The sequence below is a fragment of the Scomber japonicus genome, chromosome 10 (genome assembly GCF_027409825.1).
Source record: "Scomber japonicus isolate fScoJap1 chromosome 10, fScoJap1.pri, whole genome shotgun sequence".
Classification (NCBI taxonomy): domain Eukaryota; kingdom Metazoa; phylum Chordata; class Actinopteri; order Scombriformes; family Scombridae; genus Scomber; species Scomber japonicus.
In genome coordinates, this window is record NC_070587.1 from 25,451,113 (window position 1) to 25,469,401 (window position 18,289).

At 39.6% G+C, this 18,289-nt stretch overlaps 1 protein-coding gene across 1 annotated transcript in view; it reads left to right on the top strand.

Annotated features, from left to right (window-relative positions):
• Positions 1–18,289, top strand: part of adgrb1a (adhesion G protein-coupled receptor B1a) — a 117,248-nt gene that overhangs the window by 79,108 nt on the left and 19,851 nt on the right. The window contains exons 18-23 of the mRNA XM_053326633.1: positions 11,941–12,044; positions 13,361–13,463; positions 13,576–13,726; positions 13,823–13,892; positions 14,230–14,296; positions 16,342–16,427. Coding sequence (XP_053182608.1) covers positions 11,941–12,044; positions 13,361–13,463; positions 13,576–13,726; positions 13,823–13,892; positions 14,230–14,296; positions 16,342–16,427 — 581 coding nt within the window. The remainder of the gene's footprint in view (positions 1–11,940; positions 12,045–13,360; positions 13,464–13,575; positions 13,727–13,822; positions 13,893–14,229; positions 14,297–16,341; positions 16,428–18,289) is intronic.

The following is an 18,289-nucleotide window of genomic DNA, read 5'->3' on the forward strand; positions in this document are numbered from 1 at the left end:
CCAGTGACTCAAACCTGCCCCAGTTTTCTTTGGGGAAAGGGCAGTGTCTTTGTGGGGGAATTTTCATTCAGTGCGATTAGTTATTATTAGACTGGAAATTGCCTCGGAAGCAGTTTGTTCACTAGTTGCCCTGGTAACAGCATGGGCACGGAGGCTTTTTCTTAAAGACATAGAAGGCAGCGTGCTGTTCATCCCGCTGCCTGTGCGGCCCCAGAAGGAAAGGCTAGGCCAGAGGATGCTGCGCTTTAACACTGATGAAACTGTTTGGAGTCAAACACAGCCTACATGTATATGCATCTGTTTTTATTTTCATGCGGTTGTGATTGAATGATGTGAGAATGTGGCTGCGTTCATGCTGAGAGGCTGCAGTGCTGTGTTTCATTGGTGCTTTGTGGGCTCAGTGCTGAAATAATTAGCTGATCAATGTATTAGTCCACTGACAGAGAGCTGATCGATGACTATTCACATGAATGGTCTGACTGAATGTATAAAATATGCTTATGTGTTAAGAAGAAGGGCTCAGGATGTGATTAGCTTAGCATAGCAAGAGGAAGCAAGAGCAAACAGTTAGCATGGCTCTGTTTTGAAAAAACTGTCTATCCACACCTTTAAAACTCACTGAATGTCTATGTGGACACAATCAGAAATGTCCTCACGTGGATTAACGAGGAGTTACTGGAACTATTTCTTGACAAACAACACTACATCTGTGCAGTGTATCATGCAGCTGAAGCACAGGGTGGTTGTAGTTGATGAGCATAGGTTTTGAAATGTCTCTCTGATGTTAAGACTCTGAGGGCATGCACACAGTCACTGTGTATAGCTGTTGTTTGTCAAGAAATAGTTCCACCATGCAACATCCCAGTAACTCACACACTGATGTTTTTACCTTTCTGTTTGAGCTTTAGCTGCAGTTACTTTTTGTTTTCCTTTTACATTGGACAGAGGCAGGAAAGCTTGATGCTAAACTAGGCTAATTACATCCTGACTCCAGCTTAATGCACTGACATTAGATCATTATCTGTCTCACTTTCCTCTCAGAAAGAGAGCAAATGAATGAATTTCCAAAATATCGACGTGTTGCTTTGAGTCACTCGCCAGTAAAAAGAAGTCACACTAATTCTTGTTGCTTCATATCACTGTGAATTGAATCTTTGTGTGTTTTTACCTTTGGAGCTACAGCAGTGATTTGAACCCACACAAACACACAGTGTGTATTTGGGATGATTTGTGACATTTAGTAGGTTTAATGGTCTTCAGTCACAGCCGTAACATCCCTCTCTCCATCCCAGAGGTAATGTTCAGTTCACTTATCTGTACAGGGCCCAAGCTGTGGCTGAGGGGGGGGGCAAGGGGGTCACACCTTGACAAGCTGCAAGCTGACACACACTGAGCAGCCTCACTAGCATCAGTGACAGTAACAGGATCAGCAACACTGCTAGCTATTGAGCAGAGCATGAGGCAGATAGACGCCAATAGAATGAAAACACTCCTTTAAAGAAGTCAAAGTCACTGCTTTCCTTTGTTTTATAGCATCATAAAAGACTGTCTTAAAGTTTAGGACTGTTAGACCATACAAGCCATTTGATGACATCACCGTACGCTTTAGGAAATGGTGTTGGACATTTTTGAATCATTTTATAGATCAAATCATTGAGGAATATGCATGATGGGTAGAAAAGAGCTCTGATCCTCTCAGCTGCTATTGTGCTTCCTAACACATTTGTTTTGGCTGCAACTAAAGATTATTTTCATTTTGATTGATTGATTAATCTGTCGATCACCTTTCAATAATAGTTTTTTAATAGTTTGATCTATAATGATTATTTTTTGTCCAATAAACTTCAAATTATTTTTTTCAATTAATCAATTAATTATTGAATCTAAAATGTCCATCATAATTTACTATGGTTAAAGAAATCTTAAAATGATGAATTGATGATTGTAGTTGCTGGTGAATGCTCTGTTCATCTGTATGACTGATTGAATTATTCAGCTCTAGATGAACTAGATTAGCAGGTGTATGTCCTGCTTCTGTGTCATTTCTAACATTCATAGACTTACACATCAACATGTCCACTATATTGGCTCAAGAGCAAATATGGCAGCTGTGGTTTTTCTGGATAAAAGCACTATAACATTAACATTTCTCAACCATTTTCACCAAGTCCTTTTTATATTTGAGAGTTTATGATCATTGAGAAAAATGGGAGAAAAATGTCAAATAGAAATCAAATAGTGAGACACTGGCAGTCACTCTGCTTTCTTTGTTTTAAAGAAGTGAAAGAATACAGATAGTCTCCAAGACACACAGTCAATTATTAGATTACATAAGATACGTCTTTAGTGATGCTGTAAGCTGTATAACATATTTACATGATATGGTAAAATATAGAACAATATACAGTATAAAAAGTAAGAGTGGTTAATATAACTTGATATATAACTTGAGATGTAGTAGTTCAATAATATACGGTATAGTACAGCTGTAGAGTATATAATAATAATAAATAAATAGTATATGTAGTACAGTAATGTAATATCTTAAATAATAAAATAAAACATGTAATAATAATACCATGTACACACAATAACAATATTATATAATGATGTTGTGTACATGTGTGTGCAATTATACAGTATAGTGCAGCAGTATAGCATATTATAATTTATATATATATATACACACACACAGTTTGGTGTAGTAAGAATATATTATAATATCATATCAGTAATACAATAATATTAGATTCATAATAGTAAATAGCATATGTTGTGTATGTAGTAGTATAATATGATAAATAAGTAAATTAAATATTGAGTAATAAAATAATATAATAGTAATAAAACTCTTGTTGCTGTTGTTGAACTGTTTGCACACCTTTTTTCATGAGTTGTCTCTCTGAAATTAAAGAGTGCCGAAATCTTAACAAAAGGTGATAAAAACTAGACAGTTTTTTTCTGCTGCTAGATCAGAGGACATCTCAACAGCAAATACCTGTAGACATTTTATAAACTTTAAATTTCTACCTGATGCCCTGACTGAACTGAAGATGTATCAATGAAAGTGTAGCTGTTCAGTAATCATCATCTACATAAGGTCGTCAGGCTTAGCATCCACAAGCATCCACCTTTTTATTATAAAAAATGGTTATTTAATGTATTTGAATGAGTATTTATTGAAAGCGCATTCAAATGACATGCAGAATACCTTTTTAATGTTTATGTGGGAGGTTGAGATGGAGAGACTCTCTCAGACTCTTCTACGCTCTTATAGATCATGTAGGTAGAGAGTAACTCATCTGTAAATGCCCTTGAAATAATAACTACCGTAAGTCTAACAAATATGGGAACATTTAAACATCAGATACACATAAAGGTCAAAGTTTTATTTATATTTTAGGTTTTTTGTTTGTTTGCTGGTAGTAGAAGGAAGGATGTTTTGAGTAATGTTAATGTCACAGCTGCTTGGTGCATAGCTAGCACAGTGTGCTATCTGCTGGCCCGCATTCTTAATCTCTTCACCCCTCAATCTCATTGCCAGCACCCTGGGTTTGAGTGTGTGTGTGTGTGTGTGTGTGTGTGTGTGTCAGAGATGCATATTCAGCACCAGCATGTTTCAGTGTGTGCACATGTGTATATGTGAGTGTGTCTGAAAAGAGAGAGAGAGAGAAGAGAGAGAGAGAGAGGGAGAGAGAGAGAGAGAGAGAGAGAGAGAGAGAGAGAGAGAGAGAGTGAGTAAGAGAGGTTTGAGTATGAGCAGGGCAGTGATGCTTGCAGCTGTTTGGGGCATAGCTACAGATACTCCCAACATGAGGCAGAGGTTCAGTGTCTCTATGCAGAGAACAGTCCACTGACAGACTGTCTTCAGCCTTCCTTGAGGCTTGTGTTGACCTGGTTCTCTACAAGACTACTTGAACAGGTTTAAGTATCTCACAGTGCAACACACAGTACATCATAGATTCCCAAACATTCCAAAAAACAGTAACAACATTTTTAAAAAAGAACATTTTCAACAAAGTGTCCTCAGCCAAGTGATACACCTTCTCTTTGGAGATGAGTGGAGGATGTTTTAGCTCTATCTCTAATCCTGTCAATCTAGCCTGTCCTGTTAAAGTCTTCTGGTTTGAAGTGGCAGAGCACTCAGAGGACTCACTGGTGGAAAAACTTTCTCTTATTAAAGCTTCTTCCCATTGCCTCCTTCACTCTTTACACTTGGGAAACCTTCAAAGTGTGAGAAAAGCTAGCTAACCATTAGGCTTGAGAAGTGTCAAGGTATTATGGTATACCAGGGTATACACTCCTCTATCTGTTAAAGGGATACAGAGATGCTGCATTGAGATGATGTATTGGACAGCTTTATGGTTTCATCATTAATGCCTTATATAACTTTATCTTGAGGTCACTTCTTCTAACTACAAAAGTAGTTCATTAACCACGTGATTTCATTCAACTGCCAGTCTGTCACTACCAACACATCATCTCTCACCAGTGTCTATAGAAGAAGGGCACTTATAATCTTTCTATTCATTAGTCTATAGATCATTAGTACTTAAATCTTCCACTGAGGGTACATGGAGAGATGCAAGGAAAGCAAGTGAGGAGAGAGGAAATATGAGATGTCCTCTCCTCTGAACCATCATGTGACGCAACGTTGGTTTCTGATGACGACAGCTGCTGATCACAGCTGGATCAGCTGTCAGTCAGCGTAAACAGCTCGACTGACCTCTGACACATTTACACTGAGCTAATACTAATAAAGCTGCACTGTGATCACTGACAGAGCAGCAGTGTTTTATGTATTAGAATGTATTTTGTATTTCTACTGTGTACTGCATCCTGCTCAGAGGCACATCAACCATTTCTACAGGCAGAATGTGTTTGTATCATTTATTCATTATTTGTGTTTGTATTTATTGATATTTAGTTTGTGGATCCATTATTTAATAACTCAGAATATGATCAGGGTGTCTTTTGAACACTGGAAATGGTTTAGTATGCTAAATGTTTCAGATGTAACTCACATCAAACTCCACACTCAGGAATGTTCAGCCTCACATTAGACAAGAAATGATGTCAAATATAAATGTGTTTCAAATGTGTTTGTTGCTGACAGAGAGACTCTTCTTCACTTTAATAGTATCCATTATAACAGTTAATGTTGGAAATAACAGATCATAAAAAGAAAAATCTAACAAATGAAAAGAAGTTGTTTTTTTGGTTGATTTTCAACTAGATGGTGAATCAGAAAACAAATACAATTTAAAACTTGGGAGTCATACACTTGAGTTTAATCTGCAATGTGTCTGATTAGCTGCAGCGTCCCATCACTGATGGATATCCAATAATAGGATGTGTTGACGTGTTAAAAACTCACATGTACCCTCACTCATGACTCCTCAGAGATCCTCCTGCTACTCCAATTGGCTGCAGGTTGCAATGAGACAAACTATTGTCAAACTTCTTTGCTCTCGAGGAGTAGCGGAAATGGTGGAAAATCTCGGAAACGGAAATGGGTGTTATGTATATGGATAGATTCATTTGGACCAAGAATTTTGCTTGTCAAGTTGTTGTTGTCGTTGTTGTCGTTGTTGTTGTTGTTGTTGTTGTTGTTGTTGTTGTTCTGTCTGAGGAATGTAAGATTTTCACAATTCAGTCTTACTTGTGAAAAAGTTATTCTCTGAGGTCTGGTTTGATTTCAGACATTTTATCAATCCAGTCTTCAGAGAGTTAATAATAATAGGTGTGATTCATATAGCGCCTTTCACACACCCAAGAACGCTTTACAAGGGATGAAAACAAACAAACAAATAAACAAAACAAATCCAGACTGAGCAGAATAAGAGGAAGAGAAAGGTTTTTAACTGGGACTTGAAAATGGAGAGGGAGGGGCAATCACGGAGGGATTGTGGGAGAGCATTCCAGAGGTTGGGGGCCGTGGTGCTGAAGGACCGGCCTCCCAAAGTGGACAGTTTGGTGTGTGAGACTGTGAGGAGGTTGGAGGAGGAGAGTAGGGTGACAGGAGTTTCCCTGACCATTATGGAGGTGACATTGAGGTATAATCCAGCAGTGTCTACGTGTGTATGTCTATAAAGAATGCCCATGCCCTTCATAAGAAAAAACATTAGCTGACTCCTACACATCATATTCTACAGACTTGAAGAGAACATCTTTGATCCCCACAAAAATCCCACCACAATCATCTGAATAACTTCTAATGTCGTAGATCATATCACAACTGCAATATCAGTCAAAATAATTGCAATTCCATATATTTTTTAAATTGTTCAGCCTTAGTCACCACTTTAGTACAGACTGAAATATTTGAACACCATTTGATGGATTCCCATGTCAATCCATCCAAAAAACTACAATGACATTCCAATCAGCCTCAGAAGTGTAGCCCCCCCCCCCCCCCCCTTACATTATTATGCTATTATATTATCATTATATCAGTGGTAGAAAATGATCTTCAAATGATAATAATGTCATTTATTGTGATTATTTCTGAGACAATATACACAGTGAACCTCACACCTTCCAAATATCAGCATTGTCACTGTGATCATGTTGTCGTGCTAACATTAGCATTAGCTCAAAGCCCTTCTGTAACACACAGAGCTGCTTCAGTGGCTTTAGACTCTTGTTCAGATACAGGTACATGTGAGATATAATTATCAGGTAATTATGGTGAGTGCAGCAGCTCTGTGTTGTCCTCAGTGTGCCGTCCTCCACCTGTGCAGCTGACAGCCTGTTCACAGTTCTGTCGCCGCCCGGGGCTCCTCGCACCCCGAGGGAAGCTAAACTGTGGCCACTTCTGTTTTTTTTTTCTTCTTCTTCTTCTTTTTTTTTTTTTTTTGCCAAGGAACAGAAGGAAAAGGCGACCGCTCTCCTCCCTTTCTGCCGTTCCCTTCCCCCCCTCACACGATATTGTGAGACAGCCATGCTAATTATTCCTACTGCAACACATAGTAGCTTCTAAATGGCCCAGCCGCTCTGTCTGCAGCTAGCCTCCTACAGCCCCAGCATGATAAACACCCCCAACCTCCTTTTTTCCCCTTCTCTGTCCTCCCCCCCCTTCACTCCTTCTATTCCTCCTCTCCTCCTCAACACCTCAGTCACTTCATCACACCATTTTTTCATGCTCTGATGCTGCATTATATTTCTCTCTCTCTCTCTTTCTCTCTCCGCTTACTCCATCATCTACTCTCTTGCCGCCACCTCTCGTGTCCATTTTGCTCAGTCCAACTTCGCTGCAGGCTTTTTAGAAGGAAAAACAGAGATAAAAAAAAAAAATGCACTGCAGTCAAAGGCAAAAGCCCCCAAAACCTGAGCCCAGTTCACTGCCACAGCTAGACCTGTGTGTGTGTGTGTGTGTGTGTTGAAGCGGGGAAGAGAGGATGAATGAGTGTGCTTGTGCTTGTATCATTTTGGATGTTGTAAGCCTGCGTAAGCCTTTTCTTCACTTTGAATGTGCTGTCAGGAGCTCGTACATGCAGTGACAGGCCTCTTTGGTCAATTGGCCCACATTCTGAGAGTCATAAATAAATAAATAAAGAACTAAGATCAAGGTCAGCATACGCAGATTCCCAGAGGTATTACCTATGAAGGAGCACCAGAAATATCTATGGTTGTCATACTTGGATTGGCTAATGAATCTAATGTAATATAATGTAATATTGCTGTATTGTGTGAACGTCAGAAGAGATGTCTTAGTCATATGTCCACAATGTTTATTTCTATATTTGATAGAAATAAGAGTTGGTCATCTTAAAGGAAGCCCCCACTGGCAGGGGCAAAACCATGTCTGCATAAGTAAATCCATCACAGGGTATTTAAAGACTCAGGAACATAGTCACATGTAGGGCTGGGTGTCAGTACTCCATACTTTTAAGATATGGACTGAAATAAATCAATACCAAATGGAAACATCAATTGATCCTTTTTGCACCCAGAGCTAGAACATAGGATTATTTGTATGGACTTGCTCACAGCCATTCAATGCAAGCGTTCTTTGATAAATAAATATTAATCATTTAAAGACTTTCAAAATGTATTTGTGTAAAAGTCTAATCATTTAGATGTGGAGGAGTGGTGGCATTTAATTTTTATTCACATGATGGGAGTCGAGTGAAGTGCTCAGTTGGTATCAGAATCACTTTAAGTCTACTTAGATTGGTACTGGTATCATCATTTTTTAAACAATACCAGGCTCTAGTCACATTTTCATTTTCTGATTATTTTCTTGATTAATTGATTTATCATTTAAACTGTAAAATGTAAAGAACTAGTTAAAAATGGCCATCAGAACTCCCAAATTGGATTCCAAATTGGTTGTTTTATTATATTTGTTACATAAGCAATCTAAAGTTCCCATTTGATGAGGTGGAACAAGTAATAATTGCCAATTCATGTGATCTCAAATATCAGATCATCTTCAGTGAGTGAGCTAGTTTATCATAAATAACATAGAATATTTGTGTATTTTCTATTTTATTAACATTACAAAGGGATCCATTGTCATAGCAGTGTTGAACAAGTCATATTTATTTCATGTTAGAGTATTGTGAGCAGCTTGGTGTGATAGCTCTCTAGAGGAAATGGTGGTGGTAGCAGGAGTGTGTGTCTCTCTGCTCATGTGGAATAATGCAGTCTGCTCACTTTATTTGGGAGGGTAGTGCTTTTTTCTTTGGCCGCTGCCTGAGAACTCCAGCTGAGCTCAGTCATTGGTCGAGGAGGAAGTAAAAGTTTGTCTGTCTCAGCAGACGCCTTTTTCCATTCTGTTGCACTCGTAATCTTTTTTTTTTTTTTTTTCTCCCTCCTTTGCTTTTAGAGAAAGAACTCACTGCAGTGCAGATTAATCAGAAGGATTTAATTAACTTGGCCCCGGCACACACATCAAACCTGGAGACAAGACAGGCTATAAACTCAGCCAATTATCTCCTGCTAGAAAAGGGGGGGGGGGGTAGGGGGGGCTGCTCATGTCCACCCCTACTAAGGAGTTTATTTGATTAAAGTGTCTCCTCATCTCACCTTAACTCTCTCCACCTGGTCACCACACTCTGTACAGCTGTATAATGCTACACTGCTTTGTGATGATTAGTCATGGAAGTAAAGTGAGCAGCAGTGGCTTCACTCATTGTTTTACATACATATGTGACTTGTTTAGTTCTGTTGACAGATTATGTATTGAATTGAACCCTAACCCTTCATGTTTGTCTCTAGATTGTCTGTATAGATTTAACTGATATACTTCATGCTTCTACACAATCTAAAAAAATCAAATATTCAGATTCAGCTTTATTGATCCCAAGGAGGGTGATTCATTTGCAGCTTACCTAGTCCACAATCACACCAACAACAATATGTTACATGTGAAAACAATCATTAATAAATAAACAGAGGTCAGTGAAGGACAGCAAGATAAAGATAACCAAGGTAAAATACATCAATAGATGAATAGATATATGTTACATCTGTTATCATCAAGACAGTCAGTTAATTGTCATTTCAAATGACTAGTGTCAGAGTTTAGTAACCTGATAGCAGAAGGAAGGAAAGATTTGGAGTACCTATTAGTTCTCCTTGAAGGTAAGGCTGCTCAATTAATCGAAATCGAATCGAATAAAATTGGTGGGAAATGATTTTTAATAATAATGAGATAGCACACAAAAAGAAAGATTTTATTTGAAAAGCTTAGACTGGAAGCCACCAGAAGCCGCTGCCGCTCCGTTAGTTTGACAGAAGCTGAAACACAGCAAAATGTTTTAACTGTAAGTAAAAGTTCACATTTTCCAAAAAAAAAACGTTTTAATAATCGTGATTTCAATTTTGACCCAAAAAATCGTAATCATGATTTTTTTCCCTAATCCGGCAGCCCTACTTGAAGGTATTACTTTACATAAGATGTTTTTATTTTTTGAAGTACCATGATCCCACTGATCTCACTGTACAGCCCGAACGATGCAGGATAACTGGATATAAGAGTGAAGCATACTGTCACATGACTCTGCATCAGAGTGAGATTGACACATCATGTGACTGTCAGGTGATCTAGGCCTTGTGTTTTTAAGATGGTGACTATACATTCTTTGTTTAGTGTGAATAAGAGCAGAAGGCTTGAACCATCACTAGTGATATATGAAACTATACCTGCATTGGGAGCTGCACTGTGTTTCCTGCTGTTATATATTAGCTAGGCAAACAAGTGATAGCACACATTTCCTTTTTCAAATAGTTTTTTTAATAAAATATTTTATTTTCCACTCATAGTTACTGGTTACCTTTCAGATTAAGATATTATATAAAATGATATATACTAATAATATAATGTTGTTTAAATTGTCTGCTCTTTTTTTGAAAGCACTTTGTGTAAAAGATGCTGTATAGTGTATAATCATAATAATGACTGTGCCTGTTTTTAAAGCTTAATATTGACAATGGGAAACATCCTGAGCAGCAGAGGCATAAACACACACCCTCACACAACACTCATGCACCCTGCTGCCGTGTTACACTGTTTCCGTGACAACCGAGACAATGTCTGCTGTAGCACGGGGATGGTGTTGAGCTGCCAGCTTTCAAGATAGGAAAAAATGTCCGTTCATGTGAAGCTGACTCGACTTGCATTAACTGTATGTGTGTGTGTGTGTGTGTGTGTGTGTGTGTGTGTGTGTGTGTGTGTGTGTGTGTGTGTGTGCATGTGTGTGCATGTGTGTTTCTGCTGATTTTAGGCATTGTGGTTTATTCAGGAGTCACCTTGAAGTCTTCTTGCTCTGCAACCGAGGCCCAAACAGTAGCCAGTCTGCCGTCTTCTCCTTAGCCACTGACACCTGATACCTGCAGTAACAGTGTGTGTGTGTGTGTGTGTGTGTATGCGTGTGCGTGCGTGCGTGTGTGTGTGTGTGTATTCCTCATATAATTTTATTCTTGTCAGGTTAGAAAAGCCTCTCCACTGAAAGCTGTATCAGTGCAGTTCTTTTAGCAGAGTTCACAGCTCCTTAAGGCAGTGCCGTGCTTCCTCTGGTGTGTGTGTGTGTGTGTGTGTGTGTGTGTGTGTGTGTGTGTGTGTGTGTGTGTGTGTGTGTGTGTGTGTGTGTGTGTGTGTGTGTGTGTGTGTGAAGTCATCCCACTAACCTTTACAGCTCCACTTACCACCATAAACACTCCTCTGTACGGCTGGCCAGCTGGGGCTACATGCTTAAACTCACTGACTCCAATCATTGGCAAATCATCAGCCTCTCCAGCTGAATTGTCATCGTCAATTTCTACTTTGTATTTCCTGTGATGTCGTCCACAGAACCGAAGCATCAAAACTGAAGCTAGCACACGATGAGACAAGCACGCAGTGTGTTTTCCTACACCGAGAACACTTTGCACTCTGTTTATCATCCATGTTTTGTTACTTACTGTACCTTGACACTGGTTTTCAACAAGATGTCATTCTTCTCTTTAAATTCGGGGTGCTACCATGAGGTGTATAAATGCACCTGTTGTATTTTTCTTCAGTTTTTACTCACATATTATTGAACAAATACAGTGCTTCACGGTTGGCAGCTTAGAAGCGAGAGCTGCGCTGTCTGTCAAAGTTCTGGCCTCCTGGAAAGTATCAGAGACTGAAACGTTGCTATGGAAAATGTATTCGCCTGCATTTGAACCATGAGTGACCCAGTTAGGAGGTGAGCTCTCAGCAAATCGAGCCAACGGGGAATTTTTCTGTTTCTGTATTCATCTGCCGACAGCTCCCGTCAAAGTCTGTACACAGCACAGATCTGCAAAACCCTGCCCGATATCCACTCTGGCTTTATAGTGATGGTTCTGAAACTTTTCACTGACACGCTTCTATTCACTCTACTGTTGATATGGATGCTGTGATGCATTTGTAGACATGACAGCAAGACTTTTTCACACCTGTCTGCGTTCTTCTTTTTCTTTTTTCAGAACATGGATAAGACACAACTCCCGTCCGTGACGCTGATCGTGGGCTGTGGAGTGTCTTCACTGACGTTGTTGCTGCTCATCATCATCTATGTGTCTGTCTGGAGGTGAGATAACCTGTCTGCTATTGGAAATATAAGACCAAAAATAATCCAATCATTGAAAGTTCAAGATAAATGTATCAGCGTATGTTTGAAAAAGACAATGAGGAGTCTTAGTATAAGTCTTCAAAGTTGTCTCATCAGCAACAATCAGTAATGTTTGTTTTGGTGGGATTCAGTGACCGAGAAAAGTATTGAGTCTTCACAAACTCCTGAAACACTCCTCCAATTTAAAGGCACAATCTCTTACAGACAGTAAAGGGCAACATATAGTGGAGAAACAGGCCTTGAAAATAGCCAGTGCTTTTGTTGTTACCCAGCAGATGAACAAACCTTTTCCATTTTAAACTTGACCTGTAGAGAGAAGAAAGTTCAACGTACTTTGGTTACAAGTTTTGCAAGTAAGTTGACTCCTAAATTCAGACTTCTAAAGAGTGTGCTGGGGGTCATTTTGAAAACGATTGCTCCTCTACTAAGATTGGTAGACTTATAGTAGCTTTGTTGGCTCCAGATAGTCCAGGACTCACACTGAGACCAACTATTGTTGCCATGTTTCCCTACACTTAATGTTGCTTGATTTAGATAAAAGAGGCAATCTGAGAATGAGACTTTACAGTTTCCACTTGAAAGCTGCTCTGGTGGATCTCTGTATTTCCACAAAGGTTGAGGAACAAGTTAACAAGCTTTAAATAATGACGATCAAGTTTTCAAAACCAAAAAAAATCACACATTTCTGGAGAGTGAAAGGTAACACACTGCAGCATCTCTTCTAGTGGTCAGCACCATTTAATGACAGTGCTGACCATAAGCTGCAACTCCAATCAATATATCTATATCTATATATATATATATATATATATATAATATTCAAGCTGTGGATGTAACACTGTCCTGTGTGTTGCATTCAAAGACTGAAACGTATATCTTATATAGCCCCAAAACTGACAACCAGCGTAGATGAATCAATGCAGCTGCACAGGTTGTTGTCCCATGAGTTGCAGAAATTATAGTTCTTAAATCTGAATATGAGTTCACAAACTGTAGTATATTTTTCTAGCAATAAATCTTCTGAGTCAGCTGAAAATGATACTGGAAAGGAAGAATCTTGCAGCTAGTTGGTTAGTGAAAAAGCCCTATAATAACCTCTTTGCCCAACATGAAAATGGCTAAATGAATGAAATGAAAAGGGGTTTAGTTCATGTCCCATGTGATCCATGTCTGCAGCTCTGATCTTAGCTACAGCTGCTAGATGGAGGGATGTTAAGAGTCCAGTAAGAACTCCACTCATCATTTATTCTCTGTTTCCTCTCGTCTCCCTGCAGGTACATCCGATCCGAGCGCTCCGTCATCCTCATTAACTTCTGCCTCTCCATCATCTCCTCCAACGCCCTCATTCTCATCGGACAGACACAGACACGGAATAAGGTAAAGAGCCCATCCCAATTTATCAGACAGCCTACCATCACACTATATGATTTATCACCAATCATCCTGCCTACTTTTTTCTTTTTTTGTCTCTCTCTTTCTCCTCTATCAGGTCTTATGTACCCTGATCGCTGCGTTCCTTCATTTCTTCTTCCTGTCGTCGTTCTGCTGGGTGCTGACGGAGGCGTGGCAGTCCTACATGGCTGTGACGGGTCGCCTCAGGAATCGCATCATACGCAAGCGCTTCCTGTGTCTCGGCTGGGGTGGGCTTTCTCTCCTCTCTCCGCTGTCTGTCATGTTTGTTTTTTTCTCTCTTTCATTTGTCTCTTTGTTAATTTTAATGTTGTTTTCCTCCCCAGGTCTCCCTGCTCTCGTTGTGGCCATCTCAGTGGGATTCACTAAGGCAAAAGGATATGGAACACAGAGCTAGTAAGCACGCCTGCCTATACACTGACTACAGTATAGCTCATGCTCTTTAACTATTTATGCAGGGATATTACACATGATTGGGGGTTTATGTGTACAGCATAATTAACCTCTCTCTCTTTCTGTGTCTCATCTATCTTTTACCATCCTCCTACTCATGCATACTCCCCATTTACCTTTCACCTCATTCTCTCCCTCCTCTTATCCCCTCTTCGTGTGTTTCTCCCCTTCCCTTCCCTTTCCTTTCCCTTTCCTCTCCCCCGCCTCGCTCCTCCATCACCTCCGATTCCTCCTAATCACATCATCCCACATCTGCGTCTTCCTGCTCTGTCTCTCGTAGCTGCTGGCTGTCTCTGGAAGGAGGTCTCCTCTATGCATTTGTTGGACCCGCTGCAGCTGTAGTCTTGGTATTTTCCTCTTTCCTCGCCGTCTGTGTCGGTTTGCTTTCAAAGCCTCTGCACATATTCAGGTTTAAGATGAGTAGTAGCAGCAGCTCTCATCATCTAACACTTTTTATTCAATTCACATATTAGGTTTGCATACTTCCATTCATTCTTGAACTGTTTTTTTCAAAAGCTATCCATGATGTGGTTTATAATAGTAATAATGTAATAATGTTATTTATCATATTAATGTTTGTTTTGGGGGTTATTGTACAAAAATAGTCTAATATATCGTCTAATACCTCATAAAAATACATGATTTAACAACACACTGGAACTCAAATGCACAATATAATGCTCACATTATATTTTACATTGAAGTTATTCTTCTAGCTTCTAGCTTTTAATATGATAGAATTTTGTTTATACATGTAGCCTTTTTTCCTTCCTACCACCTGCCTCCTCCTCTCCTGGTTTCCTCCCTACATCCTGCTTTTATTCCTACATTTTCATTTTCCCTTTTTAACATTTTTTTTTACTTCCTCTCTTCATGCAAGAAAACTATAATAGAAGAAGGCTATTTACATCTGCTTGGTACCAGTTCTATTGAAGCCTATGGAGAGGCTAACTAAAACCCAACATATGACCTTTGATGAAGACCTCTACCAAATGAAACACACTTCAGATATTGACTGACTGCTTATTCCAAATGTGCACATCTCCACATAGTATCTCTCTTCTTTTTTCTTTTGATCCAGAAGCTGCTTTACAATGATTGACAGGACTAATGATATAAAGAGTTATATGTTAAAGGAACATCACATTCTCAAATGAAACATTTACAAACGTCCTCTGATTATTCATTGTGCATTGAAAGTCACACATTTCATGGCTATGAGAGACTAAACTAAAAACAAACATGATGATTATGTCATGAACCTTCCTTCTTTTATAGCTTCCCTGTTTTCCTAGCATACTTTCTTCTCCTCCTATCTTTTGTTTTTCCTTATTTATCTCCCCTCTTCTCTCCAGACGTCTTTCTTTTTTTTTTTTTGTCCCTGCATCCCTTTTGTCTGAGTAAAACAATGTAAATTGGTCAATTGGTCAGGTATTATCCCTTAACTAACTAACAAGTAAAACACAGCTCATGTAGGTAGTGTTTAACACCGTACTGACTGTAGCTTCTCTAACCACTACTGGCAGCCATACTATACTGGTCTGACTGGCAGCCATACTATACTGGTCTGACTGGCAGCCATACTATACTGGTCTGACTGGCAGCCATACTATACTGGTCTGACTGGCAGCCATACTATACTGGTCTGACTGGCAGCCATACTGTACTGGTGTGACTGGCAGCCATACTGTACTGGTCTGACTGGAAGCCATACTGTACTGGTGTGACTGGCAGCCATACTGTACTGGTGTGACTGGAAGCCATACTGTACTGGTCTGACTGGCAGCCATACTGTACTGGTCTGACTGGAAGCCATACTGTACTGGTGTGACTGGCAGCCATACTGTACTGGTGTGACTGGAAGCCATACTGTACTGGTCTGACTGGCAGCCATACTGTACTGGTCTGACTGGCAGCCATACTGGAGGCCCAGCAGACTCCAAGCTGCATCTTATAGACAGTGAGTCCTCAAAGCATTAAAATTGCAGAACTTCAATCTACAATCTAGGATACCCCCCCCCCTCCCCTGCCTTTGATTTTACACAGCTCATATTTCAAGTATGCTTTTTCTTTTCTTTTTCAAGCATGTTGTCTATATTCAAAAATGTTAGCAATGTTAGCAATCCATCCTCTCCTTTATTTATTTTGAATAAATTAATTGTGTGCCTGATATTTTGTGTCTAATATTTAAAATGGTAAAATCTAGAGTACTGTGCAGAGCCTACAGTAAGTACAGCTAATGTGTGTGTGTGTGTAAGATATGACTCTTTTATGTGCATGCTGCCGTCATCATCATCATCATCAGAGTAGTGCTGCATGTTGTGAAGAACAGATATGATATATCAGATATGACTCTGCTCTGCTTTAATCCTGTGCCTCTTCTCTTCGGCAGGTTAACATGGTTATTGGGATTCTCGTTTTTAACAAACTGGTGTCCAAAGACGGCATTACTGATATGAAACTAAAGGAGAGGGCGGGGTATGCCTTATACCACACATCCATTTTACACAGTGACCTATAACCAGTCTGATGGCTCAGCTTTAGAGAGGGGGGGGGGGGGGGGGGGGGGGGGGACACACATGCCTCAGTCATTATCCCAGACTCTGGCAAATTGGCTGAAGATGACGCCTCAATTTTTTAACGCCAACACAATGAGGAGGACAGGGGGGAAAAAAGATAGAGAAATGTGACTGAATTAATCAGAAATAAGATAATAGACCAAAAATAAAAAGGTGTCCTCATCTAGCTAAAACTATGATGGAGGCTAGCAGAAAGAATAAGAAAGATGTGGGGAACGCTGTCTGGTTATTGGTCCTGCACAGACTTAGCAAGATGATGACTCATCTCATTGCTTTCTTTTTATGTTTCAAATGTGTGGCATTTTTCCTCCAGCTGCTCTTTGTTTGCAGGTGTTGCTATTGATGTAAAGTTCTGTAAATCCATCCGTGTCCTTTTTTTCTTCCTGTTTGGTTGTTTCTAGTAAAGGGAAGCAGGGCTTTAAAACAGCACGACCTCATTATAAAGTATTTCCAATGGAAAAATATGGTTTATTATAACTTTGGTTTGGTGGTTTTTGCTGTTGGTTATGATACTATTGTACTCAGTCACTGATACATCTCATAATCTTGGGGCATTACAGTAAACAAAAAAATAGATGAGATGAGCAATATTATCATAACTAATAGAACTTACATAAAAGTACAAATATAATAATAAGTTATAATAAACTGTGGTTTTCCTTTAAAATCTTCTTTTGTTATAAGTCATTATCATTCTATTAAGTTACAGTTCAGTTCAGTGAAGTTATGATAATAAGAGAAACGGTTGACCCAACAAACCCATTTGCTGCTATACACTACAGGCCTGATATTGACCTTTTCTGAAAGGGACACGCCCAACATTTTGGGTAATACAGTGGGTCGCTCAGAGTCTTACCCACAATCAGATTAGAAGATCGATATAAATGTAATCTGTGTGTCCAGTACAGAGACGGGACCAGAATGTGTTTAAACTAGCTTAGCACACAAACTGGGAACTGTCAAAAGAGGAAAAGTTCACCTTCCAACAAATTCCAATAACTCTGTCCCTAAAAGGCTCTATATACTGACCATGTATGACAAGTGTCAGAACAATCACACCCATCGTTTCCTGTGTAAATCCACACAGTGGCAGTGACTTCCTATTGCCCAGCATGACTGCATATCACTCCTCCAGAAAAGCAGCAATGATATCACATCATTATCCCCCCAGATGTGCACATCCTGCCTTCTGTAACTACTTCCCCTGTCTAGTGTGGTCTACCATGGCCCATTGCGAATCCTAGTGTTCAAAGTAAGGGTGATTCAATGGTCGCGTCAGAAATTTGGCCTGATTCTAAAATCAGTCAGGAAGACCAATGCAGGGTTAAACTTGGGTGTTATCCTTACAGTGTGTGCCCTGCTTAATAAAACTTGGGCCCCTTATTTGGGTCAGATCTGAAAGGGACCTTGTTGTGTAACTAGAGGCCCAGTAAGGCCAATAAAGTGGGTCCATCACCATGTGGACTAATGACCTGAAAGCACGGTTCCAATGTATTGCCAATTGGACAACAGGTGAAAGCCAAGCTCTATCTTAAATACCCACATAAGTGTAGTGTGACTGTAGTCTGAACAAACACCAGGCAGCTCTAGTATGTGACTAGCTTGGTACCTAACATGATATTATGTGTGAATGACACAGCTGTAGATTTGTTGGAAGGTTCATTTTTTTCACTTTTAATGGAAGCGATTTCCTTTTGCTTTAGACTGTTCCAGGTTACTTTAAAACCTTCCTAGAGATTTCCATCGATCTCCTCAACTGTG